The 23,631-nt window shown below is 43.5% G+C and overlaps 1 protein-coding gene across 1 annotated transcript in view; it reads left to right on the top strand.

Annotated features, from left to right (window-relative positions):
• Positions 1-23,631, top strand: part of LOC117554767 (ephrin type-A receptor 5) — an 81,952-nt gene that overhangs the window by 26,503 nt on the left and 31,818 nt on the right. Inside the window, exons 4-5 of the mRNA XM_034229277.1 lie at positions 8,511-8,666; positions 9,122-9,460. Coding sequence (XP_034085168.1) covers positions 8,511-8,666; positions 9,122-9,460 — 495 coding nt within the window. The remainder of the gene's footprint in view (positions 1-8,510; positions 8,667-9,121; positions 9,461-23,631) is intronic.

A 23,631-nucleotide genomic window follows, 5' to 3' on the forward strand; every position in this document is an offset into this window, starting at 1 on the left:
TGCTGCGAATGGATCTGGCCCTTCCTACATCCAGGACATGGTTAAACCGTACACCCCAGCGCGTGCACTACGCTCTGCATCAGCCAAACGACTCATTGCGCCCTCGCTGCGAGGGGGACCCAAGTTCCCATCAGCAAAAACACGTGGGTTTGCTGTCCTGGCTCCAAGATGGTGGAATGAGCTCCCCTTTGACATCAGGACGGCAGATAGCTTGCACATCTTCCGGCGCAAACTGAAAACTCATCTCTTTCGACTCCACTTCGAGCGTTAGAACTATTAACGAAGCACTTTTATACTAATAAAGGACTGGATTACCTAAAGCCAGTTGAGTAGCACTTGAAATGTTTGGCTCTATGAAACCTGATGTACTTTATGATTCTGTTTTCTTCAAGGTTGTGTCTTCCTGGTCGAATGTACTTATTGTAAGTCGCTTTGGATAAAAGCGTCAGCTAAATGCAATGTAATGTAATGTAATGTAACTATATAAATTATCAAAAATCATGCATGAACTGATCACTTAATAAAAAATATCTTTTAACAATAACTTTTGTTGTTGTTGCTATTTTGGCCGATTATTGGTAATGATCTACTCTGACCTCAAACTGATCTCCAATTTGATTGAAGGAAATGGTACACCATTTCAATATTGTATGACCCCCCCCTAATTCCCCACCACACTGCATATATTGTATAATTCATATTCAATGCACAGTTTACAGAAAAAAACAAATAACTAATTTGTTTAGCTAATTTCAAATAATAGATTAATCTTTGAAGTACGTTTTTATACAAAACATGACAGAAAATGCTTTTAATAGCCTAGCTTCTCTGGAAATGTCCTGCTTTGCACTGTTTTGGACTGACAAAGCAAGACATTTAAAGACCCTTCTTGACAAACATGGATCGACATTTTACACTATTTCCTGACATTTTATGATCAAATAATAAACCGTGAAAATAATATGCAAGTAAATCTATAATAAATAGCAGCCCTAGAAGAATGTATCGCCACTGTAAAATGATCTCAAACCATTAAATCCTGGCTATATTTTTTCCAACGTCGGAGAGAAAATTGTATTTCAAAACCTGTAAATAACCCCATCATTTCTTTATTTATGGAGCATCTGGTGAATTGAAGGCATGAATTATACACAAACCACATCTGCAAGGGAAATAGAACAATGTAATATAAATGTGCACACGTAAACAGATTATTTTATTCATTCTTGTATTTAAATAGGTCAAAAGAAATGTGATTCACCACCATTTTATGCACACTCCACATGTCTCACGAGTATTTGAATGGTGCGACATCCTGACCCTTTTTCACCTAATTTATGCGCTTGCAATTTGTGTTTGCATGTGTACATCCATCAAGTAAATACAAATGCATTTAATAGCAATATATTATGTAGTGTCATTGATATTCAGCATAGTTTGACACTTGATGTATCGTTATGATGTATGGGTTATGTTTGACCTCTGCCACCAGACTCTGACCGGGCAGATAAATTGTTTTATGTTCGAAAGCCATTGTGACCAGTTTGACCTCTTTGTGTCAGCTTGTGGCCTGAGAATAATTGGGTGCTGAACAATGACCCTCCTCTGCCACCCATCAGACAGGAAAACCCCATTGACTGGGTTGTATATTGTTATGGTATTATCACCTGGCTGTGTTTGTGTTCTCATACAAGCATATACAAATATGAGCATACTTGGCCACATACACACAGTTATACAACAATAATGCACGAAGGCATGACACCATCATGCATGCACACACACACAAACAGACACACACATTCAGTGTTTATGTTCCTTTAGGCCAGTAGCTCGCTGTGGGACAAATACAGGAAGAGGATATTTACTGTGTTTCCTTGCCTGGTTTATTGGTTCACAATACTATCTGTTCACAGAATAAGCATTGTGTTGAAATTCAACTGCTTCATTTTTGTGTTTCTGCTGTCAAAGTTTACTTTCATGTCAATCCTGACGATTCTGTGTACAGCTAGAAGAGTCACAGGAAAAGAGGAAATATAAGTGGATGTCACGTAGGGCAAAAACTGTGCAATTTGGCTTTTTAGTCATATTTAGTAAAATCTTGTTGTGGTGGAACATAGCTGCAGTAAGAATGGTTTAGGTGTAGTTACTCAGGAAGTTTAATTAGGAAAATGTTGATCTTGCATTTCCTTGGGTAGTTGCAATGTATCTTCTTCATAATTCTACTCCTAACTATCATTCAAAACCTGCACAAAAATGGCATTACTTTTGATAACAGTAACAAACATAATACATGAGATTGTTAGAAGTTCCACTTTAACCACTTCAACATAAACACGCTACTTACCTTATAAGTTCATAAGTAGGGCATTGGGAAACAAAGAGGCTGTTTCAAAAAGTGAAAAATAATGTGTGTTCCCTTCCTGTGAATCAGTTCTTTCTTGGTCCATATTACGCCCTTTCAAAAAGCTGGCAAATCAGTTTCCCAAATCCAGCTTTCAGGCAAATACAAATAAAAAAAACAACAACAATATTTTCGTTGCATTTTGCATCTGGATATCAGAATAACACAGAAACCAAAAATATTCAAGTAACTTGTGGGAAAGGTGTGGAGCAGATCTGAAAGACAGGCAACATAATTCAACGCATTATTTTTCAATTATGACACTTTTCTCTTGATACCCAGTATGGGGCCCTTAACTTCTGTTTTATACGCCCCTCCCCCCTTTGGAGTATGTCCCTCTCCCTCTGCCTTAATCGCTTTCTCCCCCTAATCCCACCAAACGACAGCCAGTCATATAAATCAACATGTTTACAGTTAAATGTTTCCAATTAAAGAGGACGCTCGTTAAGAAGCATCAATGGACACCGCTGGATCCTTAATTGCCTGGGATGCCAGTGTGTGATGCATATTAATTACGTATTAACCTCACACACACAAACGGGCACACACACAAATGCATAACAGAGCATTAAGTGTGTATTGCATATTAATTACCTATTACCCTTTGTGCTGTGCTTTAAGTGCTGCGTGGCATCAGAAAGACAGCTTGCCCAAGGGCACACACACACACACACACACACACACACACACACACACACACACACACACACACACACAATACCACCAACGCGGTCTACTCACTTGCATTCACAATGAGGAATGAGCCATTTCAGTCAGCCAGCCATGACCATAACTAATCTCACCACAGCAATGTGTGTGTGTGTGTGTGTGTGTGTGTGTGTGTGTGTGTGTGTGTGTGTGTGTGTGTGTGTGTGTGTGTGTGTGTGTGGTGTGTGTGTGTGTGTGTGTGTGTGTGTGTGTGTGTGTGTGTGTGTGTGTGTGTGTGATTGTGTGTGTGTGTGTGTGTGTGTGTGTGTGTGTGTGTGTGTGTGTGTGTGTGTGTGTGTGTGTGTGTGTGTGTGTGTGTGTGTGTGTGTGTGTGTGTGTGTGTGTGTGTGTGTGTGTGTGTGTGTGTGTGTGTGTGTGGTGTGTGTGTGATGTGTGTGTGTGTGTGTGTGTGTGTGTGTGTGTGTGTGTGTGTGTGTGTGTGTGTGTGTGTGTGTGTGTGTGGTGTGTGTGTGTGTGTGTGTGTGTGTGTGTGTGTGTGTGTGTGTGTGTGTGTGTGTGTGTGGTGTGTGTGTAGTGTGTGTGTGTGTGTGTGTGTGTGTGTGTGTGTGTGTGTGTGTGTGTGTGTGTGTGTGTGTGTGTGTGTGTGATGTGTGGATGTGAGTGGGAGTGTCTTTCAAAGATTATTTAACGAGTAAAGCACCTGATCCAAAGATCTAACAGCCTGACTGTCCTTGCATCTGGAGAGCCTTCATCGTAGGACATCTATTAAAATAAAAGATGATTAAATTAAAAGAAGAAAGTAGTCACTGAAAAAGGAGATTATTTTTAACGCTTTCCAAAAGTAGATATGTTTAATATTGTATCGGCTTAAAGGTTGGAGTGTATGGTAGACTCTATTATAGAGATATATTATTGAAAATGGTTTAATACATTTCCTGGTTTTGCTAAAAAACAAATGGGAATGTCTCAATCAACTTATTTGTACAAGTATACAGCTATGCTAACAGCTTAATTAACACTGCATGTTTAGCTTAATGCTGTATGTACAGTGACAACATTTTTATTAGCATTTGTTTACCGTTCCCCCTTCTGGGTGTTTAGCGTGTTAGCATGCGGACATTTGTTAATGACGCACAAAGTATGTTCTTTTTTTGGGGGAAATAACCTTTCATTCTTAAATCTTTGTTTAAGTTTACATTAATGCTAACCGCTTCATTCACGATGTATATATATATTTTTTTACTTAATGCTATACTCGCGTGTTTATCAGCATATGTTCGCTAGCTCACTCCCTTAGGGGCGGTGGTGGCGAAGTCGATAGGGACTTGGCTTGGCAACTGGAAGGTCACCAGTTCAAGTCCCGGCAAGACCAAGTGCTACCGAGGTGTCCCTGAGCAAGGCACCGTTCCCTACACTGCTCCCCGGGCGCCGTTCAAAATGGCAGCACACTGCTCCTAACACAGGATGGGTCAAATGCAGAGAAACAATTTCCCCACGGGGATTAATAAAGTATATCAAATCACTTCTTGGTACGTAGCGTGTTAGCATGCACAGATTTCCTAATGACGAACAAAGTAGCTGAAGCTTATGGTAATTCATTATTTTTGCTATGATGATGCCTTTAGATACCATTCACAGAGCCACACAAAAATAGAACTCAAAACGAAATGTTTTCTTCATATTTAAGCATACACATTTGACTATGTATGTATCTCTATCATTTCTATTAACAACTGTTTATTTCGCTGTGGCGGATGGTGTGTACAGTTTCTTGTAATCACTTATTCACATGTGCACTAATTCAGTTGCCATTTAAGTGGCATTTAGTCAACTTACGTGTTTTTGTCCTATCTTGTCCTGACAGCCACACCATTGGCTTTAAGGCCTACCCTTCAGCTTTTTAGAGTCCATACTGAACACACATGTTCTCTTTCACTCTCTGTGGCATTTTAATCGCTTTATCCTAGTTTCTGCCTTCAGCCGGCTGCCCTGACCTTCATGCCCCCTTTTGCCTGCATGTGGTACATCTTTAAAATGGAGAAAAAACATCCAAAAAGACGCATGATATAACCATGTAGTCACTCACACTCATGCTGTCAAGTCATGTCCAACAATACATGCTTACAGTTGATTACCACACATGTTCATTTTTCCTTCAGAGCATGTGTAATCTATGTAGCCTGAATGGAAATGAGCTGGAATTAATGGTAATAAATAACCTAACATGTACGCTATTGGTGCATGTTAGTGCACTGGAATTGGTTTTCATTCAAGTGGCATGCGATGGATTTTTTTTCACACCAATTTGCACATTTTAATTGCAAATGTTTATATCGTTCTCATGATCATGTGCAGATTCCAGAGGAAATGGATGCATTATATTAATTTAATCAAAACCTGTCATATAATCTTTGACACCACATTATTAGCCAATGTGTATTTGTCTATTTACATATAGACACACATCTACTTCTATCAGGCTAGCTGTGTCTTTATTCAGCAATGCAGTTTGGTTTTTACATATGCCACATTTTTACTAATCCGTCGTTTCATTCTCTAGGATTGTATAGTTACTATATTGCCTCATATATGTTCCTGTTGTATGTGGAATAAATACTAAGTAGTTACCCTCTGCAACAGACAACAAATAAACAAAAACTCCAAAACAATAACAGGACATCCAAAAAAGGAGCCACCATAGTACCATTATGTGCCCACAGCATGCTGTTTGATTGACAGGTGGTATTTGGTATTGCAGCACAGGCACAAAACAGCAGGTGAGAGCTAAGCACCAAATGTAAAAATAAACATAATCAGTTCTTCTTTAATGCTGCTTTTTACTTACTCCTCTTCACTTCACTGGCTGTCAGAACCACTTACACAGATAGAAGGATATCTCTTTTATGTGTTCAGGGGAGAGAGGGGAGATTATGGCGCATTAAAAACCATCTCAATGTGAGGGACAAACTAAGACAGGAACAAGGAAGTGCAAGTTTGGGACCAAGGTGTGTGTGTGTGTGTGTGTGTGTGTGTGTGTGTGTGTGTGTGTGTGTGTGTGTGTGTGTGTGTGTGTGTGTGTGTGTGTGTGTGTGTGTGTGTGTGTGTGTGTGTGTGTGTGTGTGTGTGTGTGTGTGTGTGTGTGTGTGTGTGTGTGTGTGTGTGTGTGTGTGTGTGTGTGTGTGTGTGTGTGTGTGTGTGTGTTGCCACCCAATTTGTATTGCTTTGACCATGGGGGGTTTTGGAGGATGAAATGACTATGGCAATAAATCTGTATGTATGCAACCATAAATGTGTGCGTGATGGCGGGCAAAGGCAGACAAAGGATCTGGTGTGTCCTACTGCCCTGAATGCTGCAGACCTTCTCTCACACACACACACACACGTAGAATGTAATGAGGCTGTACATCATCGTTGGCTTCATCGAAGTATAAGGAAGTAAATGTAAATGTGTTGGGATCCATTTTATTGTATTCTACGAAAAATGTAATGGCAGCAACAACAAAAAAAGTCCACATCTTTTCACATCTGAAAAAACCTAACCCCCAGGGCATACGATACTGTCAGTGTGCTGTTGAGCATAACATTATGTCATCAACTGTATGACTATCTGCTCATTCAAAATTAGGTCATCTTCACAAATTCCTCCACATCCTAGTTGTGTGTGTGTGTGTGTGTGTGTTGTGGTGTGTGTGTGTGTGTGTGTGTGTGTGTGGTGTGTGGTGTGTGTGTGTGTGTGTGGTGTGTGGTGTGTGTGTGTGTGTGTGTGTGTGTTGTGTGTGTGTGTGTGTGTGTGTGTGTGTGTGTGTGTGTGTGTGTGTGTGTGTGATGTGTGTGTTGTGTGTGTGTGTGTGTGTGTGTGTGTGTGGTGTGGTGTGTGTTGTGTGTGTGTGTGTGTGTGTGTGTGTGTGTGTGTGTGTGTGTGTGTGTGTGTGTGTGTGTGTGTGTGTGTGTGTGTGTGTGTGTGTGTGTGTGTGTGTGTGTGTGTGTGTGTGTGTGTGTGTGTGTGTGTGTGTGTGTCAGAGGTGAGAAACAGAGCGATTCAGGGCAGAGGGAGAATTTTTCAGGCCTAATGTTCCATGACAAAGGACCAAGGTTCCGTCAAGGGGAATCAGAGCCATTACGCCAAACGCCTGAAACACACACACACAGACACACACAAATCTCCCCTTATATTCCTCCTTTGTCTCATCCCCTCTACTCTTTTTCTCACCGTCCTTGCTCGTAAACTTGTCTCCCTTCTTCCTTCCCTCTCTCCCGCCATCATTTCCTTTTTACCTTACCCTTATTTCTCCCCTTATATCCCTTTGTCTTCTTACCTGCAGTTTAATTATGTAGTTGTTAATCCCAGTTGCAGCCTGGATGGGCTTTACAGCAGGCACATTTATAAAACAACAGCTCCTAACCTTTAAGCCCTTGGAGGACAAATACATCGCCTCTCTTTTGTCTTATACTACTCTCCCTCCCTGTCTTCTCCTTATGAAACATTAATTTATCTCTGACTATAGAAAATCTATGGGCATCTTTGCAGCCCTTCTTGTAAAAAGTCAAAACGCATCATAATTTATTCATGTGTCGATTTGTATCTGCATGGGTGCAATGGCAAAAATCAGCAGGAACAACAATGCGACGATAAGTCAGTCATTGATTGGCTTTGGGGCGTAACCATGGAGACGGAGGTTGATTATGTATGCTTGTTAACAATGTGAGTGTGTAACCCCGCTGTTTACCTACTCCACTTAGATCTGTCTGATCTGAGTGTATGTTTGTGTGGGAGGAAGAAAGATTATGTCTGTTTGTATATGTGTCACATACTGTATGGGGGCTCGGTGGGGACAATATTGTGCAGCAGATGCACACAATTCTCAATAAGGTTACAGTACATTAGATTTAACTTATGAAAAGCGACAAACAAAACAAAAAACAAGATTCCTGTGAGTGCATTAGCTTTTTAATAAGCAAAAGTACTGACGGGATGCTCCACGAAAGGAAATAAAAAAGTCAGAAAAGTGTTTTCTTTGTTAAGATAATACAACTTGAAGACGAGAGCAGGGTTTCACAGGTTGGATAAAAGCAATACTCCCTAGAGGGGAGATAAAAAGACATCAAAAGGAACAAAGAAGGAAATACAAATGCGACACAAACTAGGTGACAAATGATTCTTTTAAATTAAACACCGGTATCTCTGATGAGGAACCTCAAAACAACCAGAACCATCCAGGCAAATTGTTTTTGGTTTTGATGCTGACCTCCTTTTTTTCAAAGGAACTAACCATGCTGTCTTGCTTTTTCTCTTCCCCCACTTTTCTTTTTTTTTACCTCTCTCCCCATGACCCTCTTCCCTTTCGTATTTGTACGTCTCCTCTTATCATCTCATCTCTTCTTTATCCAACCCCAAACACTCCATGCCACCCGCCCCCCTCCCCTCCTCCTCTATCAGTCTGCAAAGTGGGGTTTTACCGCTCGCTGCTGGAGTCTCCGGCCTGCAGTAAATGTCCCCCGCACAGTGTGGCCAGGCAGATGGGAGCCACCGCCTGCAGTTGTGAGGATGGGTGGTATAAGATCGACTCCGACCCTCCCAACATGGCTTGCACACGTGAGGATAAAGCTCCTTTATATTTGCACATGCTTAAGTCTTATTTATTTTTGGACATAGAGTTGCAGAAATAACATCACGTTTTTAAAGTTTCTTGACTGTTTTACAAGACGTTGACTTTGGGGCTCCTGAGGTAGAGCTGCCGTCCACCAATCAGAAAAGTAGGTGGTCTGATCCCCAGACCCTGCAGCCAACATGTTGAAGATACATGACCCTACATTTGTCCAAGTGGAATCCAAAGCCATGGCAATGTTTATGGGAGCAATTCAGGTTTAGAAGACCAATTTCCACGTATTCTTTTCAGGGGTTTGGATTGAACCACTGGCCCTCTGATTGGTAGATCAGTCATTAAGCCCCTGAGCCATAGCTGCCCCTGCACTTTTAAGAAAGACTAGATAAGTGCTATATAAATGCAGTCCATTTACCATTAACATGATTGGTCCTTCTTCTCTCAGGCCCTCCATCTGCTCCACGCAACGCTATCTCCAACGTCAACGAGACCAGCGTCTTCCTGGAGTGGTCCGTCCCCATGGAAACGGGTAACAGGAAGGACGTGTGCTACAACATCCTGTGCAGACAGGTCCTGCCAGAGGGGAGGGGCTTGGAAGAATGCGGCCCAAACGTGCGTTTCCTGCCCCGACGCGTCGGCCTGTCAAATACGTCGGTCATGGTGGCCGACCTGCAGTCACACACCAACTACAGCTTCCTGCTGGAGGCCGTCAACGGGGTGTCAGAGCTGGCAAAAGAGCACGCCAAGCAGTATGTGTCACTCAATGTGACAACCAATCAGGCAGGTATGTTGCAAGCGATTTGTCACATATGTCAATACTTGCTTTTTCTTTCCCCCAATCACAGCCTCCCCATGAGTTCTCCAATCTGCACCACAGCTGTCCTGTTGTAGCAACTGAATTTCACAACAAATATCTCCAACTGACTCTTTTTCTCCTTATTGAGACTTCCACAGACCAACCTGATGTGTCAGATTCCTGGCGCGAATATCTGGGTCTGAGAACAAAGACGCCAGATGATCATATTATAACAGCATTTGTGCAAAACGTCGCTTCTATTATTGTTTTTTTCGTGTGCGCCATCCATGCTGTGAATGAGGGAACATTGCACAGTGGAAAGCTTCTTTGTTTTTGCTTTTGCATCCAGATTTGTCATTGAAAAAGCAGCTTGCCCCCCTCGACTAGTCGGTGCATTTCATCAACAAGATTTGCAGGAATCTGGGTTGTAGTGAAAGCGCTTGATTTGCAGGCTGCTGGTGTGTGGGGTGTGTTGTTTGGTAGCAGGTGTCATTCTGCATGCCTATCAAAGTTTAATCAAGCTGATGACATTTTATTTTTAGAATGGGAGGTGTAATCAACTCTGAGCAAAAAAGAAAACTTGAGCTGGTATAATGTGTTGTAGCTGCTGGCAATATTCTGTTATCTGCAAGCCAGAGTGATTTAGAAAATCTGTGTGACTATAAAGTATAATTGAGCAAGGCACTAAACTCACTACACTAAAGTGAGCAGCACAGTGGCCAAACATAAAGACCACTCTAATATTAGACAATGAAAGACTCCAGCTACTGTAAATAGCTCCATAGCTGTAAATATTGGAATGTTTGCTGGCTGGCTGTTTTTAAAATGGAGATACAAATTCACACGGGCTTTGGGAAACCATTTTCATGTTTACGGGAGTTGTTTTATCTGCTCGTAATGAAATGGTAGCACACGGTGGAATGAAATGAGAAATATACAAGATTAATGCTTTCCTTCCCAAGGCTTCCATCTCTAGAAAATGTTTCCTGAAGGACTGTGTCTGTTTTTTTAACAAATGGTTAATTGGCAGTCAAGTCATAGTAAGGAGTAGTGGGATGGGCAGGCAGATGGTGGTCTGACATTGGAGGGTACTGCCGGCCCTTTAACTGTGTTGTCATTGTGGCTGTCAGCAGACTGAGTGGATTACACTACCCAACAGCACCCACATTCAGTTTATTAGAGATGCAGCTAGATTAAAATTATCCAGTCACTGGGCCCAATGGAGATTAGGGATTACAGATTAGATTACACATGGCTGGCAGAGTCACAGACAGGAAAACCGGGCTTCCCTTTGGCATGCATGTGATACATGCCGGACATGTCCATGCCGGACATGCATAGACAGATATACAAGCTTACATTTGAAAATATAGTCAAAAATATGCCATACATCCAGGAACTGTTGAAAAAAACATCCACATGAATTCCTAAAAACATAAAAGTGCTGTCAAGTCCAAAAGAAACATTTGTTCCTAAATATAGTGGAAGAGTAACTGGTCATTTATGTGTAAACAATTTTTTTTTTAAAAGCCCTGTTTGTAAGGTTAACAGTTATGAAGCCTCACAAAGGAGGTCAGGTTAGATTAGATTGATTTTATTGATCCCAAATTGAGAATTACATTACATTACATTGCATTTAGCTGACGCTTTTATCCAAAGCGACTTACAATAAGTACATTCGACCAGGAAGACACAACCTTGAAGAAAACAGAATCATATAAGTACATCAGGTTTCATAGAGCCAAACATTTCAAGTGCTACTCAACTGGCTTTAGGTAAGCCAGTCCTTTATTAGTATAAAAGTGCTTCGTTAATAGTTCTAACGCTCGAAGTGGAGTCGAAAGAGATGAGAGAATTGTTTTTGTTATACAGTAGCAGCATGTCAACAGGGCATTGCACATATGTTTATAATACAATAAAATATAACGGCAAACCCTCTGACGTTAAATCGGGAAAGCAATGTTTTTGCCATGATTTTATTCCATTTAGTGACCTATAAAGCCATTACAGAATAGTATAGTAGCATGTTTAGCTAACGACTTAACATCATATTATTTTAACTCTCTTTCGCTGTCCTTTTAATTATGCCTATCAATGTGGGTTATCATTTCATAAATGTTCTTAAGAGACTATAATAGCAATTGATTCAATTGTCTTTTGGGGTAATCATTTTATTTTAGGAAGGGTAATAAAGCAAACCGATGATGAAAAGAAAGATAAATACTTCATTGGATAATAAACCAAAGCATTGGAAGCCTGTTTTAAACAGCTGGGCCAGCAGTGATGTTAGGCTGTTCCAAATCTCTAAAATACAGATTGCAGAACATGTGTGCAAACATATGTGCTGACATGCGAATGTTTAGAAGGTTCAGTCGAGTCATTTACACTTAACTCTAAATACTATAAAATATGTGCTGTTAAAAAAAAAGAAGGTATTACAACTGTAAGACTGCTAATTTCTCACCTGTGGTGTTACCCATCAGTTCAGTTTCCAGATGGTGTCCAGACTGTTTGAGTATAAACGTTATATGAATATTCAATTAATGTTTTAATTATTACAATTTCTCAAGTTATTTTTTCTGATCCGGGGCCTCTCCAAGGGTCACAATATAATGTAAATGTAGGGTGACCAGTTGTCCCACTTTTTGACAGTCACCCGTCTAAAACCTGGCTGTTTAGCTTTTCATCATAAGCTGTTTCGGATGTTAATCAATCAACAACGGCTCGAAATGTATTTACTAATGAGTGTAGCCGGTGGAGGGCGATTCCCAGAAATGTCTTTGTGACATTTACCATAGTTTATTTTTCAATCATGCATGGACTGGAGGTGAATACGATTTAAAGCAACACTGCATGAAACTCACAAGAAATGCCTGGCTCAAGACAAATATTGATCTATGGACACATTCTTACTGAACCAAAACAGGATTACCAAACACAAGGTTTTAGCAGCTGAAATAATGAACATTTCCCACTCGGTAATTTTTTCAGACTTAGACATAGTAAAAAAAATACGGACATGTTGGCGATGATTGTTTGTTGTAAAAAGGAATCCACTCAAACCGAATATATTTTTATAAGTATTTTACTATTTTTGCAAACAATAAACCTAGTCAAACGTTGTCAAAAATACTTATAAGCTAATAGTTTCAATATCATTTTTTATTTGTAAGGGTTAGATGGACAAACAGCATTGTTCCACATGTGGATTGTTGGAACCTGGTCACCCTATGTAATGATACACCTGGAAAGATAAAGCATGAAAACTCAATTAATTCATTTTTTTCTAAATGTCCCCAAATATTTACTTTTGTTTTTTACCCCTATAGACCTCCAGAAATATGCAAATGAAACGATCTGATAATGAAAAAGCACTCTGCTCACTACTCAATTACATACATTCACAAGTAGCAACTTCTTAATATTAAGCAGCACTTACACTACAAAACTAAATGTACCTGATATGACTTGTGATCATATCAACTTTTGCTCCCATCTTGCTTCAAGTTACTCCTCCCCAAATCCATTATAGTGCCTGGTGAACATATCAAGTGTCATTGACAGATGTTGCTAGAAGTTCTGCTGCACTGTTAACCACCCAGCCGTGATTTCGAGGTGTTCACACCCTGAGTGCATTTATAGAAATCACTATAGCGAGGTTAGGACTTCAACCACCGGGGGTCTTTCCTATCAAATGATTTCGCAAAGTATTCCTAACAATCCTGTTAAACAATAATCCTGAAGCATTACTCGTAATGAACAGTTTAACACCCTGCCTCGCCTCTGTGTCACACATGTAATTACCCAATGAGGGCTTTGATGAGCGCTGTAAACATCTGCATTGTGTGACTGTGCTTCTGCTTGTGAGGGTAAAAGGGTTGAAAGAAGATGGAGGGACGGGGGCGGCGGAGGGAACTCAGACAGACAGAGACTGAGAGAAAGAGGATCTGCCGTTTGATGTGTGGGAAGTGTCACATTCCATAAGGGATCCGTGAAGTAGGTGATTTCACAGTGTCCCTGCGAAGCCCTGCTGAATAATAAAGTGTTGGTACTCGTGGAGAGGTGAAAGGCAGGAGGGAAGGACAGAACAACAGGACGGAGGTAGAGTTAGAAACTGTAGAAGTAGTTGGGGAAGTTGTGATAAAAGGTGAGGGAAGAAGCAGTAAAGTAACAGGATATAAATATAAGGTTCACAGTTGCTCTGTGTTAGTTCAAAAAACACTAGAGGTGTGGTGTAGCTTGGCAATTTAATAATGGAAGTCATACATTTTGCTCCACTTTGATGTTTTTGTAAACAGAAAACACATTTTTGATAAGGTAGCTAGCTATAGCAGCCACTATTAGGTTCATGAATTTATTTAAAGTTGCCCTATTATGCTCATTTTCACGTTTCATAATTGTATATTTGCCTCTACTGTGACATGTTTCCATATTTTAATGTTCAAAAAGCTCTTTATTTCCTCTTTTCACCCTCTGTCCGTTAGCGTTTCATTTATAATGTGTTGGAGCGCTAGCCAATTGAAGTGTGAGTGTTACATCGTGATGTCACTATGTTGCAGTGGCGAACCGTCAGGGCCTTCAAGGTATTCAGAGAACACCCTGGAACACTCAGATAAAACAAACAAAAAATCGATTTAATTATATAAATAAAATGTATGTAAATGTATATAAAATGAATAAATGAGATTTGTGTTGTTGATCTGTAATATTACAGTGTTACGTTGATTTGTTTGTCCTTCTCGGACCATGCACTACGCATTTCAGTAGAAAAGAAAGCAACCAATCAGATCTTGTTCTGGGTCTCTGGGTAGAATATCCTTCAACCAAGGTATTCTACATCCTTGATAGAATGCCCTGGCCGTTGCACTGAATGAGAGCGTACGTTTGGACTGATAGTTTGATCAACCAATCATATATTGATTTGTAGCCAATGGGCGTATTCTTTCAGAGTTCCCCTCGGTTCCAGGGTATTCTAGAAGGCCCGCTAGTTAACTGGCTCGAGACAGAGGATCTAGATCAGGCCTATTCAAATGGCGGCCAGATGCGGCCCAGAACCAACTCCCGAGTGGCCCAGCTAGCCTCCCGTAGCCAAATTCCTACACTAGTACAGACCATGAACGCAACACTCCGCGTTGCATAGAAACCACTAAACCACAACGCATCTAGTGGTGCTAGTAACGGTGGTCCTATGATAGCAACTCTAAAACATGTCTCTCTCAACTCTGAAGCATAAACAGAGACAACCCGGTCATTGATCTTGTGGAGCAGATGCGTGCATTCCAAGTCAAGCTGCCGCTGGACCTTTTCGCGACCGACTTGAGTACGGGTCAGAAGCTGCATTTTCCGACGCTCCTCAAACACATCACATCCCCGGCACAAATCACGGATGTGATGACAGATTTCATTGCGAGGTTGAAAGAGAACTTTGCCGGTCAATTGGATGGACTTGCTCTGCCCACAGAGGTGATGCCAGAGACCCCTTCACTGTTGCAATAGACGGAGACGTATCAACCAGAGCAAAGGAAGTGGTCCCCTGCATCGACGAGGGGACATTTACACTGGAACTTATTGACATGCATTCATTCTGTAACCATGGCACAAGAGCAGCACACTAACGGGCCAGCGAAGTTTTGGAGTGATGTCAAAAAACAGCAGTTCTCATTCATAACACTCCGTTCGATGTCTCACTATGGGATGCGCCTCATCGCGGAGCAAACAGAAGCATCAATCTCATTACGCCAATCCTGATTGGCTGGAGATCTTGACGTCAGCGTCAGGGAAATCACCCCCTATAAGTAGCTTGCGCCACAACGCATGCGCCATTCAAACACCTCTTCTCGCTTCAGAGCACATCTCTATGGTAGCCGGACAAGCTTCACGGTCCACAGACTGAACCCAAATATCCATTTCGGTCGACGGGCGCTTGCCGGCTACTCCTTCTGCTTCGCAGGAAGACGGTAATTACTAACGCTAGTTATTGTTGAAATCGACCTCGCCGCTCTCTTTCCCCGGAAAGTAAGCTAGGTCTGATTTTTTCAAGCTAGCGTTAGCTTGCTCCCTCACTACCGACACCACGGTAGCGAGGAAGTCTTTTCTTTTCTCTTCCCCACGGAGGAGGAAAGGATTAAAAGGAGCATACTGCCACACCAGTCAGTATTCTCTGGGAATAAAAGACCCACACCGTCCTTTTCTCCGGATTAAGGACAGGGTGGTTACCTCTTTTTCTCCCAACCTACCTGTTGAGAGCGGGTCCTCTCCACGCCACGAGGCGAACAAGATGGACGCCCCTCTCCCTCACACCAGAGGAGTCAGGGACTCGGTGGCTCGACTCTGCGGCTGCGGGTTGAAGATCTCGGGCACAGACACACACCAGGTCTGCTCGTCCTGCCTCGGGCTGGAACACGCCCGAGGCGCTATCGACAACCCCGGCTCGTGCGGACATTGTGTCCGCTTCACCGTAAAGAGCCTCCGCCGACGGCTAGCACGCCAAGCTAGCCTGTCGGAGCAGGAACCCCCCATGTCCTCTGACCTGCCGGCCGGCAGTCAAGACGCGGGGGCATCTGCCACAGAGAGTGAACCCCTCTCCATGTCGGTCTGGGGCTCAGTATCTGCGATGGCCGCAGAACCGGATTCCCGCGCCCTGGCAGGCCGGGACCCGGTGGCGGCAAGACACGCGGGAACGGGACCCCACGCTTTACCGAGCTGGGGCTCCCAGTTAGACCTCACCATGGTCTCACCCGCGGAGGATGTCCTCGAGCTGGATTACGACGAGTCGGATGAACATGAAGAGGACATCTTCATGTCATCGGCTCAGGCTGCAAAGCCTGGAGCGAGGGCTGCTCTCCCAGACGATAGCATACCAGCTTCGCCCTGTCTGAGTATGGACCTGCAGGCCGTGTGCAAACGCGCTGCGGCCAGACTCGACATCCCGTGGCCTGAAATGGCCAAGGAGACCTCCAGGTCCCGCTACGAAGGGAAACATTTTCCCCAAGCAGCGCGGACAAAGAGACAACTCCTTCCGGTCTTCCCGGAGATGTTGGATAAGGTGTCGGTCTCGTGGAGAGACCGGCCCTTCAGCAACAAGGTCCCAATCCAGGGTGCCTCCTCCCTAGACTGTGACGGAATGGAGAAGCTCGGCCTGCTCCGCATACCGCCCATGGAACCGCTGGTAGCAGCCCACCTCCTACCGAGGATGGGCCCGTCACCAAACAGGAACCCCACGCTGCCGGCAAAGTCGGACCGATTTCAGTCGACAATGACTGAACGGTCCTACAAAGCCGCAGCGTTGTCCGCCAGGGCCCTGAATGTGGCCTCGCTGCTAACCGCTTACCAAGCGGAGCTCTGCGAGGACCTGTCGGGTAACCCGGGTGCAGCCACTCTGGACGAGATGGCGGCGGTCACAGACATCTGTCTCCGTGTCCAACGCTGCGCCGTCCAGGCCACGGGTAAGGCAATGGGGATCATGGTGGTGCAGGAAAGAGCGAGATGGCTCAACCTCACCAACCTCCCAGACCAGGAAAAGGAGGATGTGCTGGATATGCCCATCGTTCCCGAGGGAATTTTCGGCTCCGCTCTTGCTTCCATGCAAAGGAGGTGTGAGTCGAAAAAGAGGGAGGACGAGGCACTCCACCTCTGCCTCCCTCGAAGGGTCCAGCCGCTGCCTTCACAGCAGCAGTCCTTCGCCCAAGCTGCCTTGAACCCTGCTCGGTTTAAAACACCGAAAACGCAGAGGTCGCAGCCCGCAGCCCGCCCCGAGTCCCCAGCCCAGGCTGGAGACGAGGGCGAGCTGGCCCAGAAAATCTCCGGTTCCGGCTGCAGCTCAGGCGCAGCCAACCCAGAATTTCGGCCAGCAGGCGAGGAAGAAGAAGCGAGCGGCGTGACAGCCCCTCCTTCTCCCCTCCGTGACGGAGCTGGAAGTCCACGGTTCCCCAGCTCTAAATGTGTTCCCGCCGCCTCGAGAGATGCCTCAACACCATCCTCAAGTCCGCAAAAACACATGTCACAAATCTGTTTGTTCCTCTGTCATTAAACATTTGCCGCTGACGCATCCAGGCTTCAGGCCGAGGGCGCAGCTCAAAAAAATGATAAGAAAAACAATAAAACCAATAAACAGCCCGCCAACTGTTCCCCTTCTGAGAGCAGCTTCGGCATCTCTCAAAAGGCGGATTACAGGCGGGTCTGTGAAGGCACCACCGTCACGCGCATGCGCAGTGCCGGCTGGGGTTTTAAAAGCACCGTCACGCGCATGCGCAGTGCCGGCTGGGGTTGTGAAGGCACCACCGTCATGCGCATGCGCAGTGTCGGTGGGGATTGTCGAAAGGGGGCACCACTGTGTTCAGACACTAGAGGGCCCCATAACACAACAAATAGAGACTCAGAGGGGAAGATACGTGACATCTCCACTGGCTCTAAGGAGCATGCAGTGGAAGATGCTCACATCATCTGCTTGGGTTTTCAAGACAGTAACACGGGGCTACAGACTCCAATTCGCTGTCACCCCCCCTCGCTTCTCGGGCATTCTGCATACGCAGGCCCGAGGAGAGTCAGCCCATATTCTGGAGAAAGAGATTCTCTCTCTCCTAGAAAAGAGGGCTATATCTATTGTACCCGCCGAGCAGAGTCAGGGCGGCTTCTATTCCAAGTACTTCCTCGTTCCCAAACGGGGAGGGAACGGAATTCGGCCAATACTTGATTTGAGGGCTCTGAACAAATATCTAAGAAGATATAAGTTCAGAATGCTCACTCACACATCTCTGCTGCGGCTCGTGCGACAAGACGACTGGTTTACATCAGTCGACCTGAAAGATGAGTATTTTCACATCCCAGTATATTACCCAAACAGGAAATATCTGAGATTCGCATTTCAGGGGATCTGTTATGAATACAGAGTACTCCCCTTTGGTCTGTCTCTCAGTCCAAGGGTGTTTGTACGATGTATGGAAGCCGTGATAGCCCCGTTAAGACAACAGGGTATTCGCCTGGCGACCTACCTGGACGACTGGCTGCTTCTCGCACAGTCGGAGCAGGAGGCTGTTACGCAGACAAATGTCCTCGTAAAGCACCTGCTCAACCTGGGTTTCATAATAAACACAGAGAAGAGCATGTTGTGCCCCGCGCAGACTATACTCTTCCTGGGTTTACGCCTGAACTCGGTGCCCTTTTCAGCTCGCTTGTCAGCGGATAGAGTGAAAGCTTTCAGAGCTTGTCTCGCTCTTTTCCAGCTGCGCAAACATGTTCTCTTCAGATCATGTCTGCGATTGCTGGGGCTCATGGCGTCAGCCATCCTGGTCGTACGACTGGGACGCTTACACATGAGGGAGTTTCAGCGCTGGGTGGCCGCCCTAAAACTAAACCCTGCGCGCCATGGCGCGCGGAGAGTGATGGTTACTGTGAAATGCGTAATAGCACTGCGCCACTGGCTGCACCCGACTTTTCTAGTACGAGGTGTGCCTATGGGTGCTGTCCTTTCACGGAAAGTGGTCACCACGGACGCATGTCTGACAGGTTGGGGAGGTATTTATGAAGGTCGCCCGGTGAGGGGTCTCTGGAGCAGAGACCTCCAGCGGGCGCACATAAATTACCTGGAGCTTTTAGCGGTGTTTCTCACCCTAAAACGCTTTCTGCCTTTCCTCAGGGGACATCACGTCCTCGTGAGGACAGACAATACGACCACAATATCGTATATTAACCGCCAAGGGGGTTTGCGTTCTCTCCAGTTACACACACTGGCGCGCAAACTTATCCTATGGAGCGGTAGGCGTCTCCTCTCTCTGAGAGCGACGCACGTACCGGGAGTGAGGAACCTCGGGGCCGATCTACTGTCCAGAGGTATACCACTTTATGCAGACTGGACTCTACATCCAAGGATTGTGAGCCAGCTGTGGGTGCGTTACGGCAGAGCCGCGGTGGATCTGTTCGCATCGAAAGACAACGCTCAGTGTCAGCTGTTCTTTTCGATGAGCGATCTAAATGCACCGTTAGGCGTGGATGCACTCGCGCACAATTGGCCCCCGGGCCTTCTGTACGCGTTCCCACCCCTGGCTCTGATACCCCCAACTCTGGCCAGAGTGAGAGAGCAACGCCACACACTTATCCTGATAGCTCCGCACTGGCCAGCTATGTACTGGCTAGCGGAGATATATCAGCTGCTGTGCGGGCAGCCATGGCAGCTCCCACTACGCAGGGACATACTGTCCCAAGCGGGGGGGGCGGGGTGGGTGTGTCTACAGAAGGTCCAGTTGTGATAGCCACGGTTCGCCACTGCTATGTTGGGGAAGTAAACAAAGGACTACGATTGAGGAGGGGGAGGGAGTGTGGGAGAGAAACTCCCACTTCAGGGAACTTTGGGATTTTAGCCTTTGCAGACCATTTACATGCACTAAAAGCTATAACACACTACAGGAAAGGGAAAAAGCATAATAGGGCCCCTTTAAGAATTCTCCCATTAGTCTCTTTATTTTAGATATGTCGTCGTGCCTTGTGAATAGATCTTTAAAATGAATAAGCTTTATATTGAGAACATACATGAGGAAATGTCAATTCTCAGTGGAAATCAGAAGAACAAATAATGTACTCTAATTGGCCATTAATCGCCAATAATCAAGGACAATTCAGTCTTTGCTAGTCAATGATTATTATTTATGTGACAAATGACTTCCTGCGGTAGCTGAGCTCCCTTAGGCCTTTTATTTCTGCCTGTTTGTTTCTCTTGGTGTTCACAGTGTGGGAGCACTGTGTGGTTACTGCACACTAAATGCTCCCATACGTTATGTTTGCTGTTGTTGGCTATTAATCAAATGATTTGTGATACATTACCTTGTGGGAGGTGTACAATAAAAGCAGTGCACAGCCTGCAGCCTTACTTTTGTTTTTAGATATACAAGTGGTGGGTTTTTTTCTCTTTTAACTGAGATGAATTGAGCATGGAAGTTCTATTGAGTTATTTTAACCATCATTTTGGAAATATATCATCTTTAGAGACATGTGTTTTTTCGAGTCTACAATTGTCCTTTTTGAGGTCATTTGTTGTTTTTAAGAAGTTAAACTTTGATACTTTCTCAAGAAACTTTAGTAAGTTTATTTTGGGCATCTGATTTCTTCATATTGTCAGTGTGGTTCAGCCATTTTTTACTTTGGGTGTGACAGCTCAAATGTGTTTTCTCTCAAACAGGTTGAGAGGAAGACGTTAAAGAAGATAGATGAGACACTTTGTAGCTCAGAGAAGATATGTGAAAGGATTGTGTCTTGGAAAGAAGCTGACTGTTGGCCACATGGTCGTTGTGTTCTTCAATTTGACTTTTAACATTCAACGTGTTTTGGTAACTTTCCACTTGCTGATATATTCTTCTGTTCAAAATCCACCTGCTTAAGTTTCAGTATTTTTTTTAAATGCATTATTGAAAATTAAATAGTATAAGGGCAGTGAAGAGATGACGGGAAATGAGGGGGGAAATAAGGAGCGATCATTCAATAAAGTTCATGGTCCACCATTTAAACAGCTATCAAGTGGTGATTACAGGACGGGGGACCAAGAGGATCATGGGAAATCAGAAATACATACAGGTCTGCAGTTTAATTAGACGACTAACTGATTACTCGATTGATACATTATAATTAGCAGGGAGAAAATTGCGTTGTTGGCATCTCAGGTATGGAGATTCCCTGCTTTTGTGTGTTTTATACCATATTACTCTGAAACACTTTAGATTTTGGACTGACAAAACACACATTCAAAGACATCACATTCGACATTAGATAGACCAAATGATAAATCTCGGAAATGATCTGAAGATCATCAATGAAAATGATCCGGATTTGCAGCCCTACCCCTGATACGCTGGCCGATTGTTGGTGGGGGGGCTCGAGGCGGGTGCAGTTTATATTTCCCTTCAGATATGCCCCTGACCCATAGGCCAAAAAAGTTTGTCATTGTCCTTTATCTTTCTGTTACAACTTATGAATTCCTGATTGTGAACATTTCTAATGATATAATGCAATATGTTCAGATGTGAAATCACAGTGTCAATGAATGAAAGTCCCATAAAGTGAGCAGGTAGGTAGTGAGTATAACAAAAAATAATATGAGAGTACTTTACAACCCTGATAAAGCGATCTCTTTCTATCCCTGTGTCTCCTATCTCTCTTCCATTCTGTAGCTGTGTCTCTCTTTCTGCCATTCTCCGGGGGTAGTTAAAGGATAATAAAGCCGATAGCTGAAGGTCTGTATTGATTCTGGGGATGCTTCAGACAGATTGTGGTCTGAGAGGCTTATGTTCTTCACGGTGATAACGGTTGCTCTTATCTGAGGCCAGAGTTGTCACACTGCAGGGCTGCACTCCCTTTTTATTGTTAACCTCTCTCAGCATGGCATGGAAGTTTTTAGACAGAAAATGGCACCACAAGCATTAGGAGTGAATGTGTGTTCTGTATTACCGTACTGCGGGTGCTCATTAGCAGATGTAACACGCACAGGAAATGGTTAAAACAGAGTGTGATTCCACTATCTTCCCTGAGGCTAAAATAAAAGTGTTGCTGGGGCGCTGTCTAAACACTTTCGTCATGTCTTCCATTCTTTGTCTCATCTCTCTCATTTTTTCCTTTTTTGTCTACCTTCTCGCTTGTCTTCCCCCTCCTTTAGCACCCTTCTGTCTTCCCCCTCCTTTAGCACCCTTCTGTCTCCTCTGTCTCCTCCATCGCCTCCCGTTCTCTCGCTGCGTTTCTCAGATTCGTCAGGTTTTATAACACTTGTTTGTTTAGTCTCAGTCGTCAAGTGGTGGCAGTAAAAGTTATCACATTGTGAAGCTCCTGTTGACTAAAGCGTTGCGTTGGGTGTTATCTGTGGACGTCGTACGGTCAATGCAAGATTATAGCTGAGAAGAAACGGGCAGAAATGATCTGAAGACCGTTGCTTTTGTTTGTTAATGTGCTTTAAATATAGACTTTAGTACAAGTGTCTTCGATGCACAGAACACAGCACAGTAAAAGTGCATTTAATCAAAAATGATGGGAGCTTCAAACTTGCAACCTAAAAACTTTATTTTATTCAACTTTTTGAAAATAATGTTTTTGAATACAAGACAAAAATATACAAACTTATTTTATGGTATATCTTAAATCACTAATCTTTTTTTTAAACATGAATTGAATAAATATATAAATAAATATGATAATAACTAAAAACCAACAAATATTAAACTACTACACTTAAAATAAATTTAAATTAATAAAATGACTATTCTTGTGATTTTCTCACAATAAGAAATGGGAATAGGCATGGATTTCTGGATAAAAAATAATTAAAAGATAAATTAAACAGACTAATAATTCAAGTCATTTTTAGCTCCTCAAATGTCAGGATTTGTGATTTTAACATATCTGTTAGGTACGCTTTTTGGTTTTGAAGACATTCAATCAGGTTCTTGGAAATTGATTGTATTTTTCATTATTTTCTGACATTTACTAGCAGTTAAATCCATTATCTAAAACAAAATATTACTTGCAGCTTGACTTGTAAGACAAACCTTATGTGGTATTGCACATCTAAAATGTTTTACATAAACACATTTTAGATGTGCAATACCAAGGTTTGTTTATACGACTCTAAATCCTAAGTGTATAGACCAGATTCCTTATGAACCCTCAAGGCTTTGATTAAATATAGCATGGCAAACTGCATCCATTTTTGGAGGATTTCAACTTAGATGTTGGTGTATTGTTACCCGTTAAGCTGCTGGGAAAGGAAAAGAAGCCCTCTTTCATCATTGCACCCTACGTAGCATTTATACCATTTAAAGTGTGGTGTGTGTGTGTGTGTGTGTGTGTGTGTGTGTGTGTGTGTGTGTGTGTGTGTGTGTGTGTGTGTGTGTGTGTGTGTGTGTGTGTGTGTGTGTGTGGTGTGGTGTGGTGTGTGTGTGTGTGTGTGTGTGTGTGTGTGTGTGTGTGTGTGTGTGTGTGTGTGTGTGTGGTGTTGTGTGTGTGTGTGTGTGTGTGTGTGTGTGTGTGTGTGTGTGTGTGTGTGTGTGTGTGTGTGTGTGTGTGTGTGTGTGTGTGTGTGTGTGTGTGTGTGTGTGTGTCTGGTTTCAGGCTTTTAAGATGTTGCAGATAACACTTCTGTGCGACCATCCACTCAGGATACAGTTACTCTGTTTGTAGCGATGATT

Source organism: Gymnodraco acuticeps, unplaced genomic scaffold (genome assembly GCF_902827175.1).
Source record: "Gymnodraco acuticeps unplaced genomic scaffold, fGymAcu1.1, whole genome shotgun sequence".
NCBI classification, from domain to species: domain Eukaryota; kingdom Metazoa; phylum Chordata; class Actinopteri; order Perciformes; family Bathydraconidae; genus Gymnodraco; species Gymnodraco acuticeps.